The sequence below is a fragment of the Pezoporus flaviventris genome, unplaced genomic scaffold, assembly GCF_033815535.1.
Source record: "Pezoporus flaviventris isolate CSIRO_AGI_PZ_B2104156 unplaced genomic scaffold, CSIRO_AGI_Pfla_v1 ptg000007l, whole genome shotgun sequence".
In the NCBI taxonomy this organism is placed as follows: Eukaryota; Metazoa; Chordata; class Aves; order Psittaciformes; family Psittacidae; genus Pezoporus; species Pezoporus flaviventris.
Genome location: NW_026892555.1, coordinates 7,608,970 through 7,621,269, shown reverse-complemented (window position 1 = coordinate 7,621,269; position 12,300 = coordinate 7,608,970). Strand labels below are relative to the sequence as shown.

General features: G+C 38.1%; 1 protein-coding gene across 3 annotated transcripts in view; it reads right to left on the bottom strand.

Moving 5' to 3' along the window:
- LOC133266485 (dynein axonemal assembly factor 11-like) overlaps positions 1 to 12,300 on the bottom strand; it is a 48,541-nt gene that overhangs the window by 24,854 nt on the left and 11,387 nt on the right. Inside the window, exons 1-5 of one of the 3 annotated variants that reach the window (XM_061447695.1) lie at positions 7,716 to 7,733; positions 7,017 to 7,126; positions 4,420 to 4,587; positions 2,613 to 2,690; positions 238 to 410 (exon numbers count right to left, since the gene is read on the bottom strand). In XM_061447695.1, coding sequence (XP_061303679.1) covers positions 238 to 410; positions 2,613 to 2,690; positions 4,420 to 4,587; positions 7,017 to 7,038 — 441 coding nt within the window. In that variant the 5' untranslated portion in view covers positions 7,039 to 7,126; positions 7,716 to 7,733. Of the gene's footprint in view, positions 1 to 237; positions 411 to 2,612; positions 2,691 to 4,419; positions 4,588 to 7,016; positions 7,127 to 7,715; positions 7,851 to 12,300 lie in introns of those variants that run through there. The other 2 variants (XM_061447696.1, XM_061447697.1) reach the window with 2 other exon arrangements.

The following is a 12,300-nucleotide window of genomic DNA, read 5'->3' as shown; positions in this document are numbered from 1 at the left end:
TGCCTGTTTCAATGACAGGAAATCATTACATCAGTGCAGGCATTGCAAAAAAACCTCAATATACCGATTTATTATCACATTATTTACTGTAGTCACATATTCCTCATAACAGAATTTAATTTCCTGTGACAGTAAGAAAATGCTACCAGCTTTCCTGTCACAGGCATTTATTTTTAGTATGTTAAGTCAACAATCTCATTATTTATTTGAATATACATTTAATTTTTAAAATCTTACTTTTAATTGATGCAGAGTTGCCACTACAAATTGTCTGTAACCTTCAAATTCAGTACAAGGGTTACCCACTAGAAACAGTTCATTCAGATGTATATTATGTTTTAGGGCTTCAATACTGGAGAGTTCACCAATGAAATTTGCTGTCAGGTCGAGTTTCTTCAGTTCTTCACAACCTGTTTGAAATAAACTTAATTCAATTTGAACATAAAATAAACATACATGACATATACACACATCAAACACACACAGGCGCAAACACTTGGCTATAAAACTGTCTGCACTTGTTGCCTTACTACTAATTTCATCCAATCAGACTATGTCTTTTCCAAGCCACTAGTGAAAGAGTGACTCACAGCTTAAGTTTATAAGGTCACAGTATTTGTAGAAAACAGAAAATTCTAAAGAAGATACAAAATAGCAAAGCTTATTATTGGCTATATCACTATCAAAATGTTGTGGTCAATGCTAGTATACTAGATGAGCTATTGTTTCAGCTATCATTGTGAATCATTGCTTAAATTGCAAATACTGGTAATCATAGAATCATAGAATGGTTTGGGTTGGAAAGGACCTTAAGATCATCCAGGTCCAACCCCCCTGCCATTGGCAGGTACACCTCACACTAAACCATGTCACCCAAGGCTCTGTCCAACCTGGCCTTGAACACCGCCAGGGATGGAGCATTTAACACGTCTTTGGGCAGCCTCACCAGGCTCACAGTAAAGAACTTCCTCCTTATATCTAACCTGAACTTCTCCTGTTTAAGTTTAAACCCATTACCCCTTGTCCTATCACTACAGTCCCTAATGAAGAGTCCCTCCCCAGCATCCTTATAGGCCCCCTTCAGACACTGGAAGGCTTCTATGAGGTCTCCACGCAGCTTCAATTCTCCAGGCTGAACAGCCCCAACTTTCTCAGCCTGATGATCGGCTCCAGCCCCAGTCATCATTGTAGGCCTCTTTCAGACTTGCTCCAACAGCTCCATGTCCTTTTTATATTGTTAACCAAAACAATTCGTTATAAACAGAAACTCTTAATTAGCCAACAAAATCCTCTGGGAAATCCAGATCCAAAAATTATCAGCCTCTCCTTTTATCATAATTTGTCCCTGAAGCATCAGCTTGACTCTAAGAGTAAAAAAGTTTACCTAACAGGGAGCTCAGCCTTAATGCTCATCATTGTGATCACTTGTGCTCCTTTGCAGGTCTATTTGGAAAGCATTTTCTGCACATTGGCACTGAAAGAAAATAAGCAACTCCAAAGGATTTATTAGGGGTTTTAAATAACCCAAATGTTTGGAAGGCTCACTCCTAAAGGTTCTGACTTGTCAGGAAATGACAAATCACAGTAATAAATGCTGCAGCTGGATAAAGGAACTTAAAATTTACTGGTATGAGAACAGGTGCAAGTTTCTCAACATATTGCCAAATATGTAACGTACTACCTGTTTCTTCAGCTTTTACAGACTTTCGTTTAGCCTGTTTGCTTATCTTTCATTTAAGTCATCCTCTTGATTCAGCGTGTAGACTTAAAAAGTACCAAACTAAAAACCCCAAAATAAACTAAACAAAAAAATAAACCAAAACCCCAGCTTTTTTTTATTATTGGTGACTTGTCAAGGTGGACATTGTAAAGATTTAGCAACTGACCTAATCAAAATCAAGAAAGAGGAAGCAAGGAAGTCAAAAATTAGTCAAGTAATATGGAATGCGTTTATGGGCAGCTCTAAGACCTAGATTTTGAACTTGGAAAATGCTAGACTTTTGCACATGCAATGCTAGTAACAGATAAACCAGCGAGAACTTCATGTAATGACAAAGAATCATTTGAACAGCTCTTTAAAAAATACCCCAGACTGTCAATGCAAACGGTACACAGAGTAGAACCTTCTTGTGTGTAACACTTGATTGCTGAAATGAACTGGACTGCTGAAACATGACACAAGAGAGACTTTATATAGCCTGCATAGCATTAAATAAATAAATAAATAAACAGCATTGCTCCAGTTAACCTGAATAACAAGTTCTTATCTCTACAGTAGAGAAATACCAATTTCAAAACAAATTTGGATTTCCATTTTGTAAAGCATTAAAGAATAGAGCTATCATAGCTGGCAACACTGGTGACAGTGTATGCAAAACATAAGTTAAAATATGCTTAAGAAAATTCAATGTCATAGCTTCAGCAGTGAGACCCACTTGCTACAAAGAAGCCTTTGTGGAAAAGCTGCACACAAAACAGCTCTTCTGAGTCAACAAAGTACCTTTTACTGGTGGACATACCCTCTTATACACTCCCTTAAACACTCTTTTACACTAAATCACAGCTCAAGTGTTTCAACATGAAATGGCAAAATGGTTTGTTTAAAAGCTGACCTTCCAGATTTTCAATTCTTTCTATGTTGTTCAAAGCTACATTTAAGTATTCCAGCTTCTTCAGTTTGCCCACATTTTCTGTAACAAAACAGATCTGTTATTTCAGTTTTATTCACTGGAAACGGTATTATGATTTTACTAGCTCACTTCAATGAAACAATAAAGCAGAAAAATAGGAAGGACAAATCAGAATAGGTATCAGATTATTGAGCATTCATATTTTAGTATTAATAAAAAGACAAAACAAAAAAAGTTTCCTGAAACACCATCTAAAATTAAACAGTAAAATAAATAAGGTTTTTAACCAATTTTTTAGCACAAATTATAAAGCACATTTATAATGCAAGAGAAACAGTCAAAAAGCACAGTAAAACATTCTATCTATCTGTCATGAAACTCAGAAAGGATCAGGACATACTTAATCAAGCTTTATAAAATTAGAGTTTACACTCACTTATATAGAAAAGATTGGCTTTGGTAGTACAGATTTAATTTTTAAAGGTCTTTTATCTACAAGGTTAATACAAGACATTTAATCCCTCTGAAAATTTTGCAAATAAGGATTTTTATGGCTTCAGTATGAACAAAACAAAGCCACAAACACCCCTAGTCTGGAATCTAACCTGGATTATTTTCACCATGGACTACTGAAATTATCAGGTTGTGGAGAATTATATCAGAATGGCTAACATTTCCTCTTTTGAATATAGAAAGGGAATAGGATCTTCATCCCTCCCCAGAATGCCTGAAAAATGCCAGTACTGCTTGGGATACATGACATACAGGTCAGAGACATAAATCTGGGACAAGATACACTATAACTTGTGCTACAGTTCACCAATTTCTCCTCAGTCACCAGATGATTTCGAAGATCTGGCTGGAAAACCTTTCCAATGAAGTCATAAAGTTTACCTCAAACTCTCATTCACAAGCCACATTAACTGCTGTACAAACTGACCCTGCTCAAAGAAAGAAGGTTCAAGCAGAGGGAGCTTCATCTGACCAACACAGATCATCTCAGCAGCTGATTTAATTGCCTAGGCTCTTCTATAATCAATAAGGAGAAATAGGCTCTTCAAGGTGCAATTTGTCTTATCTTGAATTGTCTGTCTAGAACCAGCAAACCAAATCATGCTTCAAAATACTCCTTTACTTCATCATGGATTACAAAGACAGGCTACAGTAACTATCTAAGACAGAGATGTCTAAAAGTCTGGTGACATGAATCCTACCACTTAGTTTGCTAAAACCTTGGAGAGATATTTTCTTCAGAATTCACAAACAGCTGTTGAAGTTAATTTCTCAGCAAGACTTGTGCTGCTTAGGTTGGCTGCTCATTTTTCTTCCAGCATTTCTGTAACAGCAATGCCCATACACATGAAGATGTGAGAGAAACCAGTGTTGAAGCCGATGGTATCCTGAGGGTTTTCTTCCATTTATAGAACAGAACCAAGACTCATCCATACAGCAGATGCCTTACAACTTGCTGTCTAATACTAGTAGGCAAGTCTGATCTTAAGGGCTGCATAAAGGTTTACTTTAAGAAGAGAAAAGACACATCTCAATAGACTCAACATAAACCTTTGACTATGATATCTTAAAGTGGGTTTGAAACTGCTGTGTGCTTCAAATGGACATCCTGGACCAGATGAAAGGAAATAAAATCTTGTAGGAGACCCCAAAGAACTTTTCTGTAGTTACTCACTCTACACTCCCTTAAAGTATAGCACAACAGATATTTTTTTGCTATTTCAAAACTATGCATGTAAAAACCATTTAGGAAGAAACATACCTAGAAAACACTCACCAATTTTTGGAATTAGATTATTCTGAAGATAGAGAATTTTTAAATCTCGACACCACTTGTCAAGATACTCTAGTTTTTCTATTTCCTGCTGATGTAAAGAGATTTCTTCCAGTGAAAATATTTCACAGTCGTTATGCTCTGCACGTCTTCTAACAAGATCTTCAGTGACTGAAAGAAACATTAGATGTCATATTTCCCTTTAGTCATTTTCTGCCATCTGACTTATGAGCAACTTCTAAAATCATTAATATTTTTTGTTCCACCACACCAAATAGATATCTGGTAGGAACACCAACAAAAATAAAATCTGCTAGAAAAGACACCAAGTACCAAGTGTCTTCAGACCAGTCTGCCACAGTAAACATCATTTGTGAAACACACTCACGTCATCTGTAACATTTAGAAAGATCCATATGAAAACTGCTAATGCAAGTGTGATAACAACCCTTGCAGAAATTAATCCAGCATCCACTATTTTCAGCATAGCTTGGGCTGCAGATTGATTCACCTTGACAAAGCAATGGAGTGTTTTATGTTCTTTTATTTCCTGATGCCAGATGTTCACATCACAGATCAGGGCAGGGGGGGGAGTAAACTAGCTACAGCTTGTTATCATATTCTTCCACCAGCACAGTGTGCCCAGAAATAAGCAGGATACGTGTTGAAAGAGGGCAGATATTTTTTACCTTTTTTATGTTTGAAGCAAAGTCATAACCAATTCATGCTTATAAATGTTTATGCTACAATGAAATTTAATACTGGGTATTTCTTAGGGACTACAAGTTGAATAGCAGCCAGCATAGAGTTTCAGGAGCCAAAAAAACACCAGAGACCTGGGTTCAGAATTATCACATAGTAAAATTTAGTGCCATGCAATCTTTCAAACAGTGAAAAGGCTCTGTATGATGAAGGTAAAGAAATTCTATGACAAACAGTGCTACTCTTGAGCTGGATGTTATTACTTCATCTCCAGTCTATGACACAAAAAACAAGTGCTAGCATTTTCCTCACCTTGACAAGCAGTGACCTACAGTGAAGTACTGATTAAAAAACTAGGGGTTTATCAAGTTGGCATAGGTATTTTCATGATTGTTAATACTGAAAAAAAGGCTAACAAGCCTTTCAAAAGGACTCTGAAGTAAGTAAAAAGAAAAAATATAGAGATCTGTGAAAACAAACTGTTCCTACCATGAGTTAAAGTATTCTTCCATTGCTGTGAACTCATGCAGTTTTATTAGTGGTCCTGGAATGGTTGCACATATTCACACAGACTAGTTTGTTACAAGCTAGGTAAACTATGTACCAAACTAAATCCAAACTCACACATGTCAATGCACCTCCTGTATTTAGAGCCTTTGGGAAAGGGGTGAAACTGGTTTTGTATATATTACATTATTTACAGATGATCAGAGTTAAAATTCCCTTCTGTTCAACAGTTACCTCTATCTCTATGATACGATTTAGAGAATTGTATAATGGTGATATTGATATAAGAGGGGATCTTGTCTGTACATAAGGCATACTGGGAAAGGTGTCTTTTTCTTTTTTAATCATGTTGGGCAGGTTTGCTGCATCTGAACAACTGCTTTCCCTTAACAGCCCATTAATTAAACCTGATTCAATTAATGGAGAGACAATGAATGGCAATACTGTGACTAAATATTTTAGTCTTCACAGAAAATATTGAAACACTGGTATTAGTACTGAGCTACTTGGTAAATCTCCTAGAAATAAAAAAATAAGTAAAAAATAGACTAAAAAGCCTGCTTATTAACATGTTTGGTGGCTGATTTTTCAGTGCCAGTATTTCCAGTGCAAACAGTGGTTTTGAGCAAGAAAACAATATTCTCCAATCTGCATACATACACATTGGAGACATCATGCTCTGTACCCTTTATACAAAAAGAAGTCATACAAACTATTGCTGACAGTTTTATTACAGCCAGATTTCCCTTTGCCGATGAAAAGAAAATGGAAGTGATTGTTACAGTGATTATGCAAAAAACCGTCCACTTTCATTACCAGATGGTTTGCAAAGCAGAAACAATCATTCACAATAGAAGCTACAATAGAGCGTTAGAGACCTATTTTGGGGACCTGCTGTAGGAAACTGAGTGAATATTTGTCATTTTCTATACTATCTGGTTCATTTAAGAGGAACAAGGGAAACAAAGTTGCAAGAGAAAACAACAAATTTTAAATAAAAGCTTTTCCAAGACGTTGACAAAACACATAGTAACATTTCTTCCCGTTGAGAAGTTCATTAACCAGCTTATGTGTGCAGTAACAAGAGCATGGACCAGTGATAGGAGAGATCACAGCTACTCCCATGCTCCCACGAACACAGGAGGCAATGAGGGACGGCATCAATCAACTGGAGAGAACCGATCTTGAAGCTCTAACAGCTGGACTTCCAAAAAGTATTGTTTTACTCAAAAAGGAGCAGATACAAGAAAAGCATTCAATAAATGGAAACAATAAACAGGTAGACAGCTGCAGGTGTATCAAGAAACAGCAGGGGAACCTGCATTTCAGAGAAGTATGCACTTTTAAGGCTCAGATTCATGCCATGCTGTTGTGGAGATGAAGCCGTTCACCTTCAGGCACTGCCTGCTCCATCTGCCAGCTTCATGCAGAGAGAAGGAGTTCCTTTCCAAAGCACTATTTTACCCAGCAAGGGACTGGCTGTCCAATGACCATATACAATCTAAATAGATTACAGGGAAAATAGCAGAGGAATGGAATTCCTCAATGGCTTTTTTCTCCTGAGTGATATGCATGAGCACTCAGTCTTTTAGGTCATACTGCTTTAGCTCTAAAAGATTATGGATTCATAAGTAACGGTGTGGTGTATTTTAACACTACAGGGGTTTTTCATCTGCCTGCATTGGGTACTTTTACCTAAATAAAATAATCTGGGATTAGAAACGTGTAACTGCAAGGACAGGACAGCAGTGCCCAGGCATCAGCCACCCTGTGAAGCATGTCCCCACACACAGAGGTCTCCGCACTGAGGCCACCTCACTGCTGGGCTGTTTCAGAGGCAAGAGCACGCCTGGGCTGTGCTTGGTGAAATAAAACGGGTCGTTGTTACCAGGGAGAAGGGAAAACGTAAGGAAGGAAGGTGAGGAGAGCAAGAGAGGCCGTGGGAGAGAAGGGCTGCCGGGGGGGCATGGGGCTGTCAGGGAAGGAGGCAAGCGTGGGGTTAGGGAGCACGGCGGGTAGGGAGTGGGGCACGTCCAGGACAGGAGGGAAGGTCCCGTGAGGGGAGGAAAGCAGCTCCCGGCGACACTCACTCCGCACCATGGCCGCCCCTCTCAGCTCCCCGCCGCCGCCATTACAGGACGCCGCTTCGCTGCCATGGCGACGGGGCCGGGCGGGAGGCGCTGCTGTGGGGTCAGGCCCCGCAGCGGTGCGGCTCAGTCCGGTCTGTGCTTTGTGCCCGCTGAGGCACTGCTCCGCCTGCCCATGAGGTAAGACGGCTTTGCTATAGCGCTTTGACCGCTCCTGCCCCCGTGGGCACTCGTGTACGAAATGCCACCTCCTCACTTCGCTGTTTATGACTCAGGGCTCAACTATGCAGCAAGTCAGAAAGCAGAACTTCGAAGCAGGCATTAGTCCTAAACCGGTGGTCTAGAGCCCATGGGGCAAAGCTAGACGCTGAAGTAGAATAATCACACTGGCTTCTTGTACTTAAAACTGCAGGCGTTTCAGGGTGAGGTTTATAATCCATGACCTTGATTTTACTGGGACTAATGACATAGTGACATTGTTGTGCTAAAACCCTTGGATGCTCCAAATCCAAGACTGTTGCTGTAATAAAGCTGTGCTGTCTTGTTCCAAACTTCCGCTGTCCTCAATTCAAAGACTAAGGGTTCTGCCTGATTGTCTCGTTGCGCTTGAGACACGCCGAGTTCATGATCCCTGACACAGTTGCAGAAACAACATCCTTTTGAGCTTCATTTTTGCACATAGAAATTGAGATAAGCCCAGATGCAGGCTGCGTGGAGACCTCCTAGCAGCCTTCCAGTATCTGAATGGGGCTATAGGGATGCTGGGGAGGGACTCTTCATTAGGGACTGTAGTGATAGGACAAGGGGTAAGGGGTTAAAACTTAAACAGGGGAAGTTTAGATTGGATCTAAGGAAGAAGTTCTTTCCTGTGAGGGTGGTGAGGCACTGGAATAGGTTGGCCAGGGAGGTTGTGAATGCTCCATCCCTGGTGGTGTTCAAGGCCAGGCTGGACAGAGCCTTGGGTGATATGGTTTAGTGTGAGGTGTCCCTGGCCATGGCAGGGGGGTTGGAACTGGATGATCTTAAGGTCCTTTCCACTCCTAACTATTCTATGATTCTCTGATTCTATGTTTTTAGTTTCAGCAGCGTTTTGGATTTTACATAGTCAGAAGAATTTTCTGTGTAAAATGTGAAAGAATGGTAATTCGTAAACCCAGCACACACACACTTGCTTTCAGCATGAAGGCCTATGTGCCTTAAAAAGTTTTATGCCTCAAAATGTTTCATTGAACAAACTATTTGAAGCTGCACAACATTAACACAATAGACATGCACAAAACTTGGTGTAATTTGCACTCATGGTGTTGTACAACTTCTCAGGAAAATTTTGCATTCATTTATTTTCAACCTAATCACAAATTTTATATTTGCATACATTGACCTTATTGTGTTCATTATTTTCATGTATGAATAATACTCCTCAGTCACATTATGACTAAGAGTTTTAAGCAGCACAAGCTCAAGTTCTTAGCATGAAGCAATGTACATTACAGAGGTAATGTAAAGAGCCACATCACAGTCAGGAGGATGGAGTGACCAGGAAGAGAAAGGGTACCATCTGACATGCCCTCCCTGAAGGAATTCACTGCACCACTTTAATACGTTACAAGTTTATTTGTTAAATGTGTAAAACAATGCAATATAAAATATATTTGTCATGACAAAAATAAGCTTTATAGCATTATTATTACAGTGCATCAGAAGTACTTTGAGTATGTGCTCACTCCATCAGTACATACTCATGTAAGGTGCTAAAGACCCAGCAAATTGATATCTGAGGATAAACCTTAGCTGTTAAATCGCTTCAGGTCAGAGTCTTGGCTGGTGGAAATTAACTGACTAATACACACTCAGAATATGAACCTGTGTCTATCTATTTCCTATTAAATAATTATTATTGGTTTTGTTGTTGTTATTATTAAGATGATTATTATTACTACTACTATTTCATTCTATGGTAGTAATAGTTACTTTGTAATAAAACAAGGCTTTCATGTTCACACCAAAGTACCAGTAAATCTTCTCCCAAAGAGTACATAACCTACAAGGCAGGACATAAACTCACGGATAACAAATTAATTGAAATATATGCAATTACTAATAATAATCTTCATTATTAACAACACCCTCAAACACAGGAAGAACTCAAACAGAAACAACTTTACTGCTATGCAAATACCAAAGATAAGGGGGAAAAAAGCAGCATGAGAAAACATAAAAATGAAATAATATAAAATGAAAAACGAAGTACCAGTTTTGCTCAGTGTATATTAAAAGGTACAAAGAATTTTACAAAACATTGCAGCTGATTCACAAAAAAATATATCAAGGAGTATATTCTGCAGAGCTGGACTAAATGGCCATACCTGTATTCTGTACCAGTGTGGTTTATTCCCTGTTATTTAAATTAAAAATATTAATCTTTGTATGGTTTGGCTTCTATGAGTTATGCCTTCAGGATAAATACAAAGCAGACTTGCTCACAGATTAGGAACATTACAAGCTTAGGGATGCCATAAATGTTATCATCATGCTTGCTACAACAGGAACATTCCTGCTATAAAGCACTATGTGATATATACTGAAGAATGACCCTGAAATTCAGCTGAACACAGCAAGTAATAAGAGAGTATAAGACAAAGTGTAATGACAAAAATAATAGTTACAAACAGTATGAGTTAACACACAGGGGGTTATAAATCTATATCTTGAAATTCTTTGTTGTTTTTATTTTTCTAAATAACATGCTATATTAAAGTGGAGTAAGAGTTTAATCACTGGGGACAGAAACATAAAATTCTAGTTGTTTTCTCTATGGATGCGCCAGTTATCATTAATCAACAATGGGTTTGCTTTGCTGCAATTACATTTCACAATTATCCTAGGCATGGTACTCTGGTTAACACAAGCTGCAAATGCTAATTACCTCTGAAAGTCTGGATTTAAACATTTAGGTTAGAAGATGTTGTCTTCGATTTTTCACCAGACAGATCCTAGTTTCAACCTTTTCATCCAACATGACTGAACATGTTATTATGCCTCTTTTCAGACAGACAATACAAGGCTTGCTTTTATGTCCATTGGAATATATGGAAGGGAACTGCCAAAGCCAACCAGGGTGGTAACTGAATAAAACTTTGTTAATTCAATACTAATATATGGAGGACAATATCAATGGTTCACAAGCATCTTATTTTTAACCCTTGAACTCCAATTGCCAAATTGTCCCAGAATTTCCCTCTCTCAGGATAAGAACAATTCTAATTTAGAGTTTATATTTATCCATAGACAGATTATAACAATTCATTTTAGACCAAACTTTTGACAAGCTGAATCAGCATTTTCTTCACTAGCTTTCAGTGAACTAGTTTACAGTGAATTCAGGTTTTTCTGCTTTTCAGCATAATCACTTTGATGACTGCAGAGTAATTGCAGTCTTAGAACTTTCAGTATGGCATTTAATTTTCCATCTTATTCTTCTAGGAGATTATTTATACACTAAAAATCTTTATAATCCTTTAGTTTTAAAAGTGCATTAAGTAATGGACCTGTTATAAGTAGCAATAAAATAAGTAATAAAATATGCATACATATTAAACAATGAAATACATTCTCAGTTGTCTCCATAAAGTAAATAAAGAAGCAGAATTATTTAATAGTAACAAAATTATTCAAGAGCTTTAACTGCAAGTAAATATGAGGATAAGTATTATAACTACTATTTTAGTGACATAATAGGTCAGTTTTATGAAGAAGAACATTCTGTCATCACCATTTATTGAAACTATAAAACCTGCTCTTGTTACATCAAATGGTCTATCTTCACATAAAGTCAATTTAATGCACTGGGATAAAGTAAATTACTACACAATGTTGGTGATTTGGGTGAAATTTCTCTTTTTGAGCTCTTAATGTTGAGCTATTGATGCTATCTTCAAAACATAACCAGCATATATTCACTCTTTGAAAGAGAAATGTGCATTTTAACTTAATTTCAAGTCCTCTTTTTCCTTATGGCATGATTTGTTCAGATTTTTGATGCTAGAAAAACAGTTATAACGTGCTTGAGCTTGGCTTAACGCACAGCTGGTCGGACAGTGGTATTTCTTCCACCAAAACCTTTCATTTGTGCACTTTTACTGCAGAGTTTTCAAACCTCTGCCATTATGCCTGCCAGCCTGATTGTACCCCATGGGCACATCCAGCCCTTCCACAGGCAGCATTTCGTGTCTGATTTACCAGCTGGGGCTGTACTAGCATGGCTTTTAGCACAGCAGAGGACAAGTAGATTAGAAGCAGCACTAGTCATAGAATGATTTGGTAAGCAGTAGTATCCTCAGACATTATCATTTTGTTGTGCAGGAAGATGAAATCCTTGCTGTCCTAGCTAAACTGGCTTAGAGGGAGATATTTCAAGAAACAGATTATTAAAAGCTTGGAGTCACAAGATAGCAGGTTTTGGTTACCCACAAGTTCTATGTGCAATTTAGTCTGCTGTAGCAAAGATCCAAGCTGAAAATTAGAGCTCAGTGCTTCCAAAGTAAATACCTGCAGATCTCGTATTTTTGCACGTGAATCCAGGTAATTC